This window comes from Papio anubis, chromosome 4 (genome assembly GCF_008728515.1).
Source record: "Papio anubis isolate 15944 chromosome 4, Panubis1.0, whole genome shotgun sequence".
In the NCBI taxonomy this organism is placed as follows: Eukaryota; Metazoa; Chordata; class Mammalia; order Primates; family Cercopithecidae; genus Papio; species Papio anubis.
The window spans coordinates 55,301,519-55,319,467 of NC_044979.1; the positions used below are offsets into that span (position 1 = coordinate 55,301,519).

The 17,949-nt window shown below is 38.4% G+C and overlaps 1 protein-coding gene across 3 annotated transcripts in view; it reads left to right on the forward strand.

The window, feature by feature from the left end:
- The window catches only part of RELN (reelin), a 508,320-nt gene that overhangs the window by 479,843 nt on the left and 10,528 nt on the right, over positions 1-17,949 (forward strand). For all 3 annotated transcript variants that reach the window (XM_003896435.5, XM_017957037.3, XM_003896436.5), the window contains exons 54-63: positions 2,179-2,354; positions 2,496-2,602; positions 3,649-3,891; positions 4,513-4,688; positions 8,380-8,453; positions 9,566-9,727; positions 10,488-10,645; positions 14,016-14,235; positions 16,448-16,645; positions 17,287-17,385. In XM_003896435.5, coding sequence (XP_003896484.1) covers positions 2,179-2,354; positions 2,496-2,602; positions 3,649-3,891; positions 4,513-4,688; positions 8,380-8,453; positions 9,566-9,727; positions 10,488-10,645; positions 14,016-14,235; positions 16,448-16,645; positions 17,287-17,385 — 1,613 coding nt within the window. The remainder of the gene's footprint in view (positions 1-2,178; positions 2,355-2,495; positions 2,603-3,648; positions 3,892-4,512; positions 4,689-8,379; positions 8,454-9,565; positions 9,728-10,487; positions 10,646-14,015; positions 14,236-16,447; positions 16,646-17,286; positions 17,386-17,949) is intronic.

Sequence of the window (17,949 nt, forward strand, 5' to 3'; positions counted from 1 at the left end):
ATGCACTATTTGAAGGAGGATATTATTGTTACTGTTGTTATGAAATAAAGCAGATAATATACATTATCACAAAAGACCAAATTTTCAAAAAGGCCTAAACAGTACCTGAATTTTTGTTTAGAAAATTCTATGTTCTGATTTGTTGACTACTGAAATGGGGTTGTGTATTAAGAATGGAGAGGTCATTTTTGAAAGCTTTAGCTGTTACATCATTATTTAATATGCAAAGCAAATAGTTACCCAACACAGTTGCCATATATGTACTCTAATTCTGTGAATAAACATAGTGCATTTGTCATTACAATAATAGATAAATGACTCGGCTAAAAAAAGCAAAATTCCTAGTGATTGAAATCCAACATATGAAAGGCAACAATGTAAACCAAATCTGTTCTGTCATTTGTGTTTGTTCTAATACTTCAACTATGGAATTGAACATTTTTTAAATAAAATTGGAACAATGCTCATTTGTGTCTGAAGATGTAAGTACATTATTAACAAATGAGGTTACCACAGGGAAAACATAGCTTTATATACCACAGATAATTAATAAACTTTTGAAAATCTAATTTCTTTCATGAGCACTCAAATTTTATTAGTATTCCTCAGTTGGATAAGAAATTGTACAAATCTATAAAACTATAAACCCTGCTTAAAATCTTCTAATGATAGTTTATGTGGTTAACCATGTATTTCTTCTAACACTTGTTTTCTTACAAACCTTCAGTTATAAAACGTATTCATTTGCTATCCATTAGTGGCATGACGTCAGACTGACATTTGACTGTATATCTTTAACTATAGAATTATCTTCTAAGTTTAAGAAACTGTTTAAATCATTTTAACTACACAGTAAGATAGAATGCTCCTTAAATGAAAAAATATAGGTTTTTCTGTATACAGCTATTGCAACTGCAACTAAAACAAATTGCCTTTATGATATCTTTTCATCATTTTAAACAAGAAAAAATGTGTCTCTACCTAATACAAATCTGCATTATGGATAAAATGAAAGTACTGTGGACAGAATGAATGGGGAAATTAAGACCTTGACTGTGAGGAGATAAGTAAATTTTACATAAAATGTAGCCACGAACCTTTATACTTTGTACACTCTCTAAAAAATAGATTTCCTGGTTGTCAGTCATTCTCAGTTAAAAGGATAAACTGGAGACCCAGGGAAAAAATATTTTATTCTAGATTTTGAGTACTTGTCGCCCTACAACTTGGCCCTGATAAACAGGTGAAACATCTTTCAAACTGCCTTCTAAGGTTTACTTTCTTTTGACTTTATATAGAGAGATTTGATTTCAAGTGTCCCTGCCTAACCATATAGACCTTCCAGGGTTCACTCTGTGCTAGAGCTGAAGGATCTTGGCTGCCTCAGGCAGTCTCCAAAGTGAGGGCACACACACCAGGACAATCTATTGGGGAATGTTGGTAGGAAAGTGCTGGATTGCATGTTTATATTTTATCTTATTGCTTTCAAATTTCCTTTTTTTTTTTTTTTTTTTTGGCATGTTTCATAATACATTACAATAATACTTTTATATACTATATAAACAAATATACATATTTGGGGGTATATGCTTAAATAACTTTTTACAAATAGAAGTGTTACTATAATATGGCCAGGCATGGTGGCTCACACCTGTAATTGCAGCACTCTGGGAGACGGAGGTGGGCAGATCACTTGAGGTCAGCAGTTCAAGACCAGCCTAGCCAACATGGTGAAACCCCATCTCTACTAAAAATACAAAAAATAGCCAGGTATGGTGGCACACACCTGTAATCCCAGCTACTCAGGAGGCTGAGGCATGAGAATAGCTTGAACCCGGGAGGCAGAGGCTGCAATGAGCCGAAATTGTGCCACTGCACTCCAGCCCAAGTGACAGAGCAAGACCGTCTCAAAAAAAAAAAAAAAAATTGATATAGTCAACTTTACAGTTATTTTAAATTTCAATTATTAAACATTTTTTGGGCAGTTTAAATGATTTTCAATATATGACAGAAAAGAACATTGTGGAAATAGCCTGTTATTTTTTTGAACATCTTTGAAAAGCATTTGAAATCAGCTCTATTTTTTTTAAGTCCAAGATATCACTCTATATTGTCTTAAATATTCCATAGTTATCTGAAGTTGTTTTTTTGACCACATCTGGCTTATGTTTTTTCCAGACTTTCCTGAAGGAACGCTTTGACAGTGAAGAAATCAAACCTGACTTATGGATGTCCTTAGAAGGTGGAAGTACTTGCACTGAGTGTGGAATTCTTGCTGAGGACACTGCACTCTATTTTGGGGGATCTACTGTGAGACAAGCAATTACACAAGATTTGGATCTTCGAGGTGCAAAGTAAGTCAATTTTTTGTTATTTCTATTGCATCATAGCAAATTGGTCCCAAAGCAAGGAACACTTGTATGGAAGAAATTATCCAGGACTTGAGTATTTGTTCTAATGAATTATTCTGATGGATAAAATGTGCTTGCATTCAGGTTCCTGCAATACTGGGGGCGCATTGGGAGTGAGAACAACATGACCTCTTGCCATCGTCCCATCTGCCGGAAGGAAGGCGTGCTGTTGGACTACTCTACCGATGGAGGCACGTGTCAGGGGTGAAAACCACACCTTGGAGCAGATTCCCAAATTCCATCCAACACCCTCAGAAAAGTCTCTGCAAAGCTTTGCTGACTTCACAGTTTCAACTGTGAAACTCACAAAGAAAAAGCTACAGATTTTGTTTGTATTACATGTACTGTACAAGTGACTTCTGTGTTATGCAAAAAGGGGACAAGAGAGAAACCACATTAAAAAATAAAGTCCAAACTTTATGAATAAACAACCTCTGTGCTTTACTGAAGCTTGAGTGATACAATTAAGAAATGCATTTTGTATGATTTCCAAGTAAAAGATCATTTTTAAAACTTTAAAGCATTTTTAAAAGCTTATGTGTAAACATGTAGTAAATGCTATAGAGAATCTATAGAAATCTTTAAAAATTGTGAAAAAAAATAGTCTGATTTTGTGAGTTTGTCATAGAATATTTTAATAGAATTCTGTTTTATTTTGAAGTAGCTAAAATGAGACCAGTAATACCATGGTGTCTTTAGAAAAATCTACTTTAGCAGATAGATATCATTCTTAATAACTAGCTGATTAACAGATGACCCTGAAGTATTTTAAGGTATTTCAAGGATGTTTTCTTAAGTAACTAAACATCCCACCTGCAATCTTATCAAGCAAGAAGAGATAAACTTTATACCAGTCCAAATAATTACAAAATTGCATAAAATTACAATAACTATTTTAATACTAAAAGCTATTGCCAAAAACATGTAAAACATAGGTATATCTCATTATTTGTGAGAAATAAGAATTTAGAACTAAATTTTAAAAGCAAAACATAACTAATTTTTACTTCAGTGTTTTTATTTTGGCCAACTCTTTCGAAATACCCTTCCCCTCATATCATTAGCCTCATACAGAAACAGTATTTATAAGTAGTGAATACCTAACATCAAAGTCAGCAAAATCAGTTGTCATTTGCTGGTTGAAAATTTCTTTGGGAAGTTCACAGTATCTGAAGCATACTGGTGGTTTATCAGGAGGCAGGAGATTCTAGATATATTGGTATATTTGTTGTTATAGGAATTACCTGGACTTTGCTCCATGAGATGGATTACCAGAAATACATTTCTGTTAGACATGACTACATACTTCTTCCTGAAGATGCACTTACCAACACAACTCGACTTCGTTGGTGGCAGCCGTTTGTGATCAGCAATGGAATTGTGGTCTCTGGGGTGGAGCGTGCTCAGTGGGCACTGGACAATATTTTGATTGGTGGAGCAGAAATCAATCCCAGCCAATTGGTGGACACTTTTGATGATGGTAAGAAACAAGACATTGAACAATTTTCTTTCCTGTGAGCCATTTTTCTGCTTATGTCTTCAGATACATTAGCACATGAAAAGCATTTATAAGAATGCCTAGCCCATACTCCTGCTCAACAAATGTTAGCTGTTATTTTGCCCAATGGTTTATAAATCTTCAAAGTTGGCTGCCTGTTGAAATGTCCACTGAGAATTCAATAAATCCTGTTAAAGGCACAATGTCTGGCTTTAAATATAATTTGAAATTTCAATACTCCCAAATAATTTGTTTCTTTAGTGATTAATGTGTCACAGAAATACTTAATGCACTGGCTGACGAAGTGTATCAAGAACTTTTCAGTGCTAAGTTACCTAGACTAGCAATTACATTTTAAAAGTACGGTAATCATTATACTACCATTTAATAGTCTTGTCTAAGTTTGATTTCTCATGTTGGATTTATGCATTATCCCAGTTAAATAAAATAAAAATCCTAAAGTGTAAGCAGAAAGCTAGTAGAGTATAAAAATTTAAAGAATTCAACAATAAATCAATCAGTTCAAGAGAATAATACGCCATATTGCTTCCAATTTTCCTCAAGAGAATAACATGCCATATTGCTTCCAATTTTCCTTAACAGAAGGCACTTCCCATGAAGAAAACTGGAGTTTTTACCCTAATGCTGTAAGAACAGCAGGATTTTGTGGCAATCCATCCTTCCACCTCTATTGGCCAAATAAAAAGAAGGACAAGACTCACAATGCTCTCTCCTCCCGAGAACTCATTATACAGCCAGGATACATGATGCAGTTTAAAGTAAGGAAAAGTGACTCTTTAAAACAGAAAGTAGCATTGCATTTGGGGCCCGGGGGAGAATGTTTATTCAGACAACTTTAAGGAAATGACTGATACTATTCATTAAAAGAGACTTTATCTTATGAATAAAAGAGGTCATCTTTTGCAAAGACCTTTATTCAAGTATGATTTTTTGAGGATAGATGAAATCCCTGAAAATGTTGGGACACAGCAAGAAATGTAACTATTAGGCTGGTGCAAAAGTAATTGCAGGCTGAGTGCGGTGGCTCACGCCTATAATTCCAGCACTTTGGGAGGCTGGGGCGGGAGGATCACTTGAGGCCAAGAGGCCAGGAGCTCCAGAGTAGCCTGGCCAACATGGCAAAACCTTGTCTCTACAAAAAAAAATAAATAAAATAAAATAAAATTAGCCGGTCGTGGTAGTACACACCTGTAATCCCAGCTACTCGGGAGGCTGAGAAATAATAATCGCTGAAACCTGAGAGGCAGAGGTTACAGTGAACCGAGATCATACCACTGCACTCTGGGTGACAGAACGAGACTGTGTCTCCAAAAAAAAAAAAAAAAAAAATTACTTTTAATGCCATTCATTTTAATGGCAAATACTGCAATTACTTTTACACCAACTGAATATATTCCATCTTATATATGTAATCTGGATTTCAGTCTCCCTAACCTTGTAAATTAAAAGCTCAAATAGGAGACTGCCTACTTCTAGCTCTCTGTAACACTATCTCCTTTTTATGTTGCACAATTCTCGCTCTCTCCCTTCGCTTCCTCTATCATCTCTCTCTCTCTCTGCCTCTTTCTCTTACTCCATGCCTATTATGTGCATCGAGCCATTTTTTCTCCATCTTTTTTTTCAGTATATCTTTCTATTTTCTTATGTCTCTCATTTCATATGCCTATATGACATTAGTCTTGTTGGAACTTCCTAAATCCTCAAATAATTAAGGAGAACTCTCAAATATTTTAAACTGAATACTTGATTCATATAGGATGTAAGTGAAGATATAAATAATTAATAGACACTCAGAGAAAGGCAAAGCAATATCAATTGATATATCTCTATTGCAAACACCTGTAATCCCAGCACTTTGGGAGGCCAAGGAGGAAGGATCTCTGAGGCCAAGAGTTCAAGACCAGCCTGGGAAACATAGCAAGACCGCTGTCTCTACAAAAAAAAAAAAAAATTAGCTGGGCATGGTGGCATGTACCTGTAGTCCTAGCTGCTCAGGAAGCTAGGCACAAGAATCACTCGAGCCCAGGGGTTGGAGGTTACAGTGAGCTATGATCCCACCACTGCACTCCAGCTAGGGCAACAGAACAAGACCCTATCCCACACACACAAAGCCATTACAGAAATGCATTGTATTACTAGGTCATTTTAAAGACATCAGTTATTCTAATACCCTTTTTTTATATACTACAATGACAGTTAATAGTGAAAATCTTTATTGGCAGAAATAAAAATGTATTTGCTTTTTGCCTCAGCTCTATGTTAAACTCCCCTTCAGAGACTGGAGGGTAAGGCAAGTTCCCCAAATGCTACTATTCCTTCAGGACTAGTCTTAACTTAGTGATATGAAGAAGTGTTATACTTCCTCTGTTTCTAAGCCGTGTTCCTTAAGAGTGAAGATTTTCCCTCTACCACGTTAACGTTGTGGCCCAGATCAAAGGCATTATATTTGATTGAGTTGATTGGAGCCTCCTCTTTTGTTACTTCTGTAACAGAAGTCACTGCACTGAAGAGACTGGGTCTCTCTTTCTCTAACCAAGGCAATTTCCTTAGGAAAAACAGGGAGTTTATCCTCAAAAATTCAGTAAAGTATCACTAAAACTACATACTTGAAAGTCACCAGAGTCTTACTGTACCCAATGTCAACAGCTTTTGCGTATCCCCATCTTCCCTTTCCTCTCTACACCATCTGACACTGTTATTCTCGCCCTCTTCAACCTGTGGAATTATCTTTCCCCTAGGCTTCTAGGTTCTCTGCTGGCTCTCCTTTTACCTCTTTGATATCTACTATCTTCTTATGGCTTTTCTCCCCTTAGCCCTCTAAATGTCAGCATTTCTCAGTATGTATCAACTTTCTTCTCTCTCCATAGACCTTCTCACCATCAGGAATTGTATCCAATCATCTAGCTTCAAGAATCATATCTTGAAGAGCAAATTTCAAATCTGCACATCCAATGTTGACTGGCTAACAATTAATTCAATATTTGTAATAGCCCCTACACGTCTACACCTTTGTGCACATTGGCACCTCAACTGAATGTGTCTGACAGTGCACTTAATATCTTCCCTCACCATACCAACTCCTCTTTCTGATTTTCCTGTTTCTCTCGATGGCACCACCATTCACCTAGTAACCAACTTGAAATGTTCCACTATGCTTTGATTTTTCACTTTTCATATCTAATCATATCTAGTGACTGCATCCTTTGAATTTTACTTTCCAATGTTCCTGGTATCCATCCAATCTTCTCTGTTTGCACTATCACCACCTCTGTTCTGGCCCTAACTAAATCAATAGTTGACTAAGTACTCTTTTCACTCCCAGTCTCTCTCCACTCCTATGTGTCTTTGACATCACAGTCAGATTGATCTTTATAAAGCATATCTCTAAGCAGCACATTATTCCACTGCTCAGAAACCTTTAATGACTCTCCCACTTATCAAATTAAGGTCAAACACCTTAGGCTACAGCTTCTGGTCTGCCAAATTCAACCGACCATTCTAACCTCATCTCTGAATATTTCATATACGCTATACTTGGACCAAAACATGCTATATGCTGTGCTCTGGATGTGCCACCACGATTCCCTACTTTGTCTTCACTCACACTGTTTCTTTCACCTAAATATCTTTTTCCTATTTCTACCTCTCACACTCTTCCCAGTCTTCAGGGGCAGCTTGCATGTACCCTATCTGATTATTTTCTAATCCATTTAATCAAATGCTATCTCCTTTGAAGCACCACAGCATTATATTTGTGTCTTTTATGATTCCCACTATCATTATGCTTCTTATTCTCTCTCTGAATTTAGAGTTGTTTTATTCATGACTGTATGGCCTGAAATTTTTAGCACTAACCTTCCCTAGTTATCAGTGCTGAAATAGGACTTGATTAAATAGATGATTAGGACTTAAATTTGAATCACCAAATTTTTATAGCATTTATGTATTACTGATTCAAACATTTAATTGCATATAATATGGAAAGCTTTCATTCATACGGAAATACAGAAAACCCCAAGAACAAATATTAAGTAATTACAATTGTTGATTTTAATTCCAAATAAAAATTTAATAGTAACAATCAAGAAAGTTAGGCTATCAATGAAAATGTTTTGAATCAGTGATACTTTCAGTTTCTGTCTATAAATTCGGCTAATGTTACTTTCTTTTTGGCCAATTTATCTTACCCAGATCTGTGATTAATGCATTATACTAATTTAGTGAATAGAAATATAACTTTTAAAACCTTAATTTTCATCTCCATGCAAAATTGAACGTCTATAACAGAATCCAAAAGAATGTATTCTTGGTATCCCAGCAGGCTGCTCTGTAAAAGCTTCTCTGAATATTACCTGTCAGAGTAATAAATGGCGGGATGGGATTTTTAATTAATGGGATTCAATATCATCTAATCTTACCTGTGTATTGATTGTTTTACATTTGTTTTAGATTGTGGTGGGTTGTGAAGCCACTTCTTGCGGTGACCTTCATTCTGTAATGTTGGAATACACTAAGGATGCAAGGTTTGTAAAATAATTTTTAACATTATCTCCAAACTTGAATACCCAATCCAAATGGTTGTCGTGAGAGTATGAGAGTGTGTGTGTGTGTGTGTGTGTGTGTGTGTGAGAGAGAGAGAGAGAGAGAGTTTCGCACTTGTTGCCCAGGCTGGAGTGCAGTGGCGGGATCTCAGCTCACCGCAACCTCTGCCTCCTGGGCTGGGTTCAAGCGATTCTCCTGCCTCAGCCTCCTGAGTAGGTGGGATTACAGGCATGTGCCACCACACCCAGCTAATTTTGTATTTTTAGTAGAGACAGGGTTTCTCCATGTTGGTCAGGCTGGTCTTGAACTCCTGACCTCAGGTGATCCGCCTGCCTCGGCCTCCCAGAGTGCTGGGAATTACAGGTTAAGGCAGTTGCTTACAGAGGAATAACCTTATATCCTAAAAGTGGCAGTTCATGCATATTTTTATATAAATTTCACTTGTACAAAATGTATACATATGTCTTATTTTCAAAATTTTCCTTCAAACCAAAAAAAAATCAATTTTCATACAAGGCTGCCACCAAGAAACTTTGTATTTTAAATTTTATCAAAATAAGCAAAGCACTACATTTGTCCTCAGAGTGGAACTCTCTTATTCATGTTACTCATTTTCAGCTACCTCTAACAAAAACTTTGAATGATCTGAATATGCATCAGCCAGAGTCACCTCTTCTAAAGCATATTAGCAGTATTGAATAAAAGTCTGACATAGTTCAGTTACCTTATTAGGGTTAATAACCCTCCCACTATCACCTTTAAACACTAATTACATTAAGTTTGAGGAGACGGACAATTTTGTCAGTCAACTCCAGGTATATTTCTAGTAACAATGTCAGTAGGAAGAATCCACCAGAATTCATTGCTATGCATGCTGTTATTTTATTCTGTTGTCCGTGTGCTTTTAAAGAGTCAGAATATTTCTGAAAATATTTTAATTTTTTTATAATCTGTAATTATAAATGTATATAGAAAACAGGAAACTCATATACAAGTATTTTAATTTAACCTGACCACAAAGCATTACCTTGACATTAGACAGATTATATGTTTCTCTTACAATTTGTCTAACAAAGCCTTCTGGTTTCTGCAGATCAGATTCCTGGCAACTTGTACAGACCCAGTGCCTTCCTTCCTCTTCTAACAGCATTGGCTGCTCCCCTTTCCAGTTCCATGAAGCCACCATCTACAACTCTGTCAACAGCTCAAGCTGGAAAAGAATCACCATCCAGCTGCCTGACCATGTCTCCTCCAGGTAGGTTGCAAATTAAGGTAAACTTTGTGAAATTATCTGGCCTCTCTACAGAGTTCATGCAGTGAGCTGAAAACAACTGACAGTGTGAGCCAGAGCTTTACATGCAGCCCTGGTGCTCTCTCCCATCTTCTTTCCCTCCTGTCACCAACCCATGCCCCCAAATGGCAACTGCACGTCCCAGGGGAAATTGGAGTTTGTCTGTAAATGACTCAGAGATCTCAGATTTCCTTTGACTTAATACCATAGCATGTACCAAACTCAATCACAGGCCCTGAATGACAGACCCTAATCCAAGACTGGCATTGGCACCAGTTTTGCCCCAGTGTTCTGCCCTCCTAAAGGCTGTGCTTCTCATCCAGATACAAATACCAGTTGGGTGTGTAGGGCTGACAGGTTACACAAAGCTGCAGGACAAATACAATGGAGTGCAATCTTCCTAGAGCAGATTTGGTTTACTCAAAGATTTGGAAAATGATATACCTTTATAGGAAAAATGAACACAGATTTATTATGGACTAGAATAGGAAATTCACATGAAATTTTCAGAGAAGATACAAGTTTCCAGAATGGCATTTTGGGTTATACTCCCCGAGTCTGAGAAATACAAGTTCTCTCACCTCTGCCAGCAGGGTGCTTCAGGAAGACATTTGGGAAGCCCTTTTCTCATAAATAGTCCCCTCTCCCAGAGAGGCTGGAGGCAGGATGCAGCCATGGAAGTAACAACCTACTGAACCCCTTCTGCTCTCTGTGGTTCTTTCAGTGCGACACAGTTCCGCTGGATCCAGAAGGGAGAAGAAACTGAGAAGCAAAGCTGGGCAATTGACCACGTGTACATTGGAGAGGCTTGCCCCAAGCTCTGCAGCGGGCACGGATACTGCACGACCGGCGCCATCTGCATCTGCGATGAGAGCTTCCAAGGTCTGAATCCCAGGCTGTCAATTTTGATACAGGAGACCATGAGGTTCTCCTCATCTTAGCATGTATATCAAAGTCCACTAGGAAATGGATAGAAATTCCAGCCTGAGGGGTCTGAGATTCATGACACACTCCTTGGTCACTCCTTATTTAACTTTGGGACAAATTATTAAGCATAGCCTTATGCAATATTCCTGAAGGTATTTTTTAAAATATAGAATTGAAATCTACCCCAGACATTCTATAAATATAAATTTATAAGCATATAAATCCAGATATGCTAAATCAGGATATGGTATAGTACCTCACATTCTCTGTCTTTCATATAACTCCCTACCCCCACCCACATCCCCAATACTTAATTTCCACCTCTGGGCCTCCCTCCTTCCTGGCCTAGCTGCCTGTGCCTACGTACTTGAACAGTATCCCTCCTTCCTCAGCCTCTTCCAGCAGCAGCTGCCACTGTTCTCCTAAGATGTAGCTGACAACTCAAGATGTTCTGGTTTCCAGGTCACTGTGATACTGACACACACACACACACACACCCTTTATGACTCAAAGAAATCCATTTCACTCCTTGAGTTTCTAGAGGCTGAGTATATATCCAGGGCAGAAAGTATCTACTCCACCCCTCTCATCATAGGAAATTGCTCTGTTGGTCTGTTAGAAGGTCTACAGGCCTGTTTTCCTTTGAGCCAATGTTTCCAACAGGTTTCAGCCTCTATCATTACAAAGTTCACTTTCCATAGTTAACCTTCTGTATCCTCATAGCTTAATACTTGGCCGATAGCAATGCTAATAAATCTTCTTTGAATGAATCCTTACACTGTCTTATGCTTTACTATTTACATAGTATACACCAACTAATTCTTCAGTCGCTTATAATCTATGATATCGCCATCAGTTATCTGTGGTTAATATAATTATTCCCATGCTACAGGCAAAGAAACTGAGACTCAGGGAGGCTAAGTGACCTGCCTAAGGTCACACAGCTAGCAAATATCAGAAAGACCACCACTCAAGGTGTTCTTTCCAATCAGCCTTGCTGTCTCTCATGGCTGAGAGATTTATCCGAGGAGGAGCGGAGTTACCCAATTTCCCCCAGATATGCAATGTAAGAATCCATGTATTTGAATTCCGGAGTCGGATCTATTTAGATTTCTTGGTTGATGTTTCCTTGCATCAAAATCAAATGGATATGATTAATGTAGACTGCTGCACATCTCTGATGTTAGAAATTACTTAGCCATCTCCTTTCTCCGCTGGTGTCACTGTCACTGAGACCAGCTGGGTCTGTCACTATATTAGCTGGAGAATTTTAACTCTAGGCAAATGAGTGAATCAAATGTCTCACAAGAAGTCCTAGATGTCTGGAATTTGCCCTCTCCCCTGAACTTTAATTTTAAACTATTAAGGACATGTAGAAAAAATGTACTGTTTAAATCAAGGGGAATGCAAGCACATACACATTTGCTAGTATAATATCTTACTTAAATGCCAGTAATTCAGTTCAGGGGCTCTGAGAAACACTTCCAGTTTTATCATTATTTATTTTATGTATCCCAGCTTCGTTACTGAGTATCTTTTTTTTTTGAGATGAAGTTTTCACTCTTGTTGCCCAGGCTGGAGTACAGTGGCATGATCTCAGCTCACTGCAACCTCCGCCTCCTGGGTTCAAGTGATTCTCCTGCCTCAGCCTCCTGAGTAGCTGGGATTACAGGCACATGCCACCATGCCCAACTCATTTTTTTTTTTTTTTTTTTTTGTATTTTTAGTAGAGATGGGGTGGTTCACCATGTTGGCCAGGCTGAACTCGAACTCCTGACCTCAGGTGATCTTCCCACCTCAGCCTCCCAAAGTGCTGGAATTACAGGCATGAGCCACTGTGCCCCGCCCATTACTATCTTATATGTGCTAAATATTGTTTTAGATGCTGGAATCCAACGAGTTAAAATATAGACTCTACTCTTAAGAATCATCAAGTATATATTAACCTGTATTTTCTGCTACAAATCATGCTAGGAAAAAAGAAATTAGATAGGCCTCTTATACCAGGGTGAGAGTTCCCTACTGAGACCCACCACTGGTAAACATTCAAGGCCCAGCCAGATGCTGTGGTATTTAAACAACAGTTTTACACAGCAAATACGGACATGAGCACTACATATTTCAGTTAACATTGACTCAAAGAAAATTGGATTTTTTTTCCAACAATATAAGCCAATAATTGCCAAAACAAAACATTTACTTCTGGGAGTCTGTATCTACTTAGTATTTTGCCTTTTTTTTTTTTTTTTTTTTTTTTTACTGTAAGAACGTTCAATTATTTATTTATTTATTTATTTATGCTGGATTTTGTTACGTTTCCTTTTTTTCCCCTAAGTTCTGGGATACATGAGCAGAATGTGCAGGTTTGATACATAGGTATACACGTGCCAGGATGGTTTGCTGCACCCACCAACCCATCACCTACATTAGGTATTTCTCCCAATGCTATCCTTCCCCTTGCCTCCTATCCCCCAACAGGCCCTGGTGTGTGATGTTCCCCTCCCTGTGTCCATGTGTTCTCATTGTTCAGCTCCCACCTATGAATGAGAACATGCGGTGTTTGGTTTTCTGTTCTTGTGTTAGTTTGCTGAGAATGATGATTTCCAGCTTCATCCATGTCCCTGCAAAGGACATGAACTCATCCTTTTTTGTGGCTGTATAGTATTCCATGGTATATATGTGCCACATTTTTTTTACCCAGTCTAACACTGATGGGCATTTGGGTTGGTTCCAAGTCTTTGCTGTTGTGAATAGTGCTGCAATAAACATACGTGTGCATATGTCTTCAGAGTAGAACGACTTATAATCCTTTGGGTGTATACCCAGTAATGGGATGGCTGGGTCAAATGGTATTTCTAGTTCTAGATCCTTGAGGAATCACCACACTGTCTTCCACAATGGTTGAACTAATTTACACTCCCACCAACAGTGTAAAATTTTTCCTATTTCTCCACATCCTCTCCAGCATCTGTTGTTTCCTGACTTTTTAATGATCACCATTCTAACTGGCATGAGATGGTATCTCATTGTGGTTTTGATTTGCATTTCTCTAATGACCAGTGATGATTAGCTTTTTTTCATATGTTTGCTGGCCGCATAAATGTCGTCTTTTGAGAAGTATCTGTTCAGATCCTTCACCCACTTTTTGATGGGGTTGTTTGGTTTTTTTTTTTTTTTTTTTTTTTTTGGTAAAGTTGTTTAAGTTCCTTGTATTTTGCCATTCTTACAACAACAACAACTTAAATCTGAACTTGAATACTTGTTCTTAATCTTGAATAACTCTGGTTGGTCCAGTTAATTTCTGTGACTATTCCTTGTCCTCTAGGTGATGACTGCTCTGTTTTCAGTCACGACCTTCCTAGTTATATTAAAGATAATTTTGAGTCCGCAAGAGTCACCGAGGCAAACTGGGAGACCATTCAAGGTGGAGTCATAGGAAGTGGCTGTGGGCAGCTGGCCCCCTACGCCCATGGAGACTCACTGTACTTTAATGGCTGTCAGATCAGGCAAGCAGCTACCAAGCCTCTGGATCTCACTCGAGCAAGGTACCCAAACATCCATATTGTAGTCCAGACATAGAATTTATCAGTGAAAACCTATCATTTGAATTTGGGACAAGGAAGCATATATGTTTCACAACTCAGAATTATGCTTCACTTAACTTTATTAGAGAATTGCTTTGTATTTCTTCACTCACAGTGGCTGAGTGGTGGTAATGTAGGCATAAGCCCAGAAAAATGGCCAAATATTTTTTTTTAATGATTAGGTATAAACTACATAGATAATTTAATGTTGAGCACAGGCAAATATATAAATGTGTATGCGAAGTAAATTTGTAGCAATGCAAACATATGCCTATATTTAGCACATGTAAGTACAATAAATAGAAACGGAGGAGGGATGGATGAATGGATAAGATCTTTAAAATTTTATGTGCTATAGTTGCTGAGGGTTAATGCAGAGTAGAGTGGGCAGAGACCTTGCAAATGGACTAGGGAAGTGACTGACAAAGACATAAGGAGGACTGAATTTCCTTCCCTATCTGCCCTTCGCAGCTTTGGCTTCCTTATCCAGAGTAAACACAGCTTTTTGTCTATATAATTCAAGAAAAGATTCCGAGGCTTAAAAAAGGTTGCTAGATATTATTGTAGAGTATTTCTTGAATGCTGAAAAGTGTTCAGTAGCTATGAGAATATGTGTTTGATTAATGGGAAGATAGTTTACTTAAAACCTTTCACTTTGGAAAATATAATATTAGTGTTGTATTTTCACAGGCAGAAAGGCAGGTTTGGGGGCCCTTAATATGATAAACAATGAAAATAAAATTAATTCCTGTATGGCAACCATGATATGATAAAAGTTGCATCTACCATCTTCCTTTTTTTTTTTTTTTTTTTTTTGCCTACCAAAAAGAAATACTTAATCTAGAGATAACCTGGTGTTTTCTGTGACACTACCATATATAGCTGCAACTAGGTACATAGTAATGGCACACTATGTTTTAAATTAGTTTATGCATTTATACGTTTTTAAATCTAGCTCTTTATTCCACCACCTACTTTAAATTAGGTACTCTGTTAATCATGAGGAATCTTATGAGGATTTATTTCCCATGCCTAAAAGCTCTATCTAGGCCAAGGATGACAATGAAAAGCAAAATGTCATGTTGAACAGAATAGCAGACATGGTTCAGAACCTGCACATCCTAACTCAGTTTTCCCTCAGCTCTAATCTCCAGACAGCCTTTCCTAAAATAGTCATAATTTATCCCCATCCAGATGTGTTCAGCTTGGAGTTATCTGTAAAAAGAATGCAGCATAAATATTGTGGTTGTATTCTATGTCCTCAGCTGTCTGTTTGGTCCATATTACCTTTCAGAGAAAAGAAGATGTTTTCAATGAAATACTCTAACAAGATTTCCAACATCATGAAAAGAGGGCACATCTTTGAAAGTCAAAAATACTTTCTTTGTATAGAAAGTCAGCCTGAGGTCTTCACATGTATAATATAGAAGACAATATGAATAAATTTTGTTACTAACAGTGATGTAGTCATAAGACTGGCTGCTTCACAGATGTGAGGGTGATCTGGCTGCGACATCTGTTGCTCCATTGATCACCAGGGTTGATTCAGCTGATCTGGCTAGCTAGGTGGGTGTCCCCTTCCTCCCTCACCACTCCACATGCATCCCTCCCAAAGCTGCATGCTGGGTGAATAGGATGACCATCCCCAATAGAGGAGGACCAGTCTTTGGTGAAGGGTATACAAGTAACTGTGCTCCCTTGCTAGAACCTCCAAACAAGCTCTCAAGACTGGCTGCTTCTGGTTCTACTATATTATGAACTTGGAAATTATGGACTTTAGAAACAAGAAAAGACTAAGGAAGTATAACTCCTTTAATACTTCCTGAATTTAAAGATGATTTCCCAGCCGGGCACAGTGGCTTATGCCTGTAATCCCGGCACTTTGGGAGGCCAAGGTGGGTGGATCGCCTGAGGTCAGGAGTTCGAGACCAGCCTGGCCAACATGTTGAAACCCCGTCTCCACTAAAAATACAAAAATTAGCCAGGTGTGGTGGTGAGCACCTGTTATCCCAGCTACTAGGGAGGCCAAGGCAAGAGACTCACTTGAACCCAGGAGGCAGAGGTTGCAGTGAGTCAAGATCACACCACTGCACTCCAGCCTGGGTGACAGCGCAAGACTCCATCTCAAAAAATAAATAAATAAAAATGAAGATGGTTTCCCTGTGTTTTTCAGCAAAATCATGTTTGTCTTGCAAATTGGGAGCACGTCGCAGACGGACAGCTGCAACAGTGACCTGAGTGGCCCCCACACTGTGGACAAGGCGGTGCTGCTGCAATATAGCGTCAACAACGGGATCACCTGGCACGTCATCGCCCAGCACCAGCCAAAGGACTTCACACAAGCTCAGAGAGTGTCTTACAATGTCCCCCTGTAAGTGGCTCAAATGGAAAGGCATGGTCTCATGCACAATCCCTTTGTGAATCCCTGGGAATCACAATGCCACAAAACTAGGTGGTGGCAGAAGCAAGACTAACCCAGATCTCCAAAGTGGTGTTACTATTTTTGATGAGGACAAGAAAGGCACAAATTAAAACAAGGAATAGAGACAAGAGGAAATAGACAATAATAACTAAATGCAAGGGCAGTTTTTGCCTATTTCCCTTGCTTTAACTAGTTTTTCTAGTCTTAGAAAACATTTATTTTCTGCTGGCGTGCTAGTTTGAAATTTTACTGAGGTTAAGTAGTCATGTCAGTTTTGCTTTGCATTGTAAGCCCAGCTTCTAGCACAGTGTCTGTCACACAGAAAGCACTCCATGCTTGACTAAATATCTTTGGACATTAATGGAACAAGTGAAAGGAGGGAGAGAGATGGAAAAGTTTTACAAGTCCTTGAGTAGCCAATAAAATTTGATGCTGCTCAGAATACTATGACTTAAGCAAATCTGAATTCCATGCACAACATTTTGTTGATTTAGATTAGCCTATTATAATATTTGACATCTAGAAGTCAAATACCAAAAAGTTCTGCTTCCTAATGTATAATCTCTTTGTCCCCTCTGTCTGTGACCCAGGGAGGCACGAATGAAAGGAGTCTTACTGCGCTGGTGGCAACCACGCCACAATGGAACAGGTCATGATCAGTGGGCTTTGGACCATGTAGAGGTCGTCCTGTGAGTATCTGATTCATGGCATCCCATGTCCATTTCAGAAAGGTCTGAAATTCCTTTGATATGGCATGCTCCTTAATTCAGTAAGAACCGTTTTTGATGAGAAGCCCCCACAGGAGCACTTTGGCTTACACTTTTTGCAACTGCAAGCTATAGCTCAAGTCATCAGTGAAATAGCAAAGCCCCAAATGAAATGTACCTTAGAAAACCTCCATAAGCACAACATTTATTTAAGGATTGACAATATTGGTTAAATTGGATAAAACAAAAGTCTCCAGGTAAATGAGAAACCATGTCTTAAGGCAGATCTGGGTTGCCTTATAAAATGAAATGACATCCTTGAAGAGGAAGGATCTGTAGTGGGCAGTGTCTGAAGTGTTACTAACTAATGTGCCCAATTACAGACATTCTCCATTTAATGATGTGGGGGCTGCAACTAGAACAAAGAATTTGTGGTTTCAGATTCCTCCTGACCAATCTCAGCACCTAACAAGTTAAAGGTGTTTTTCCCTCTATATAATAAAGCTGTCACCACTCTCACCTGGCCGGGTTGACTGTTCACTCACA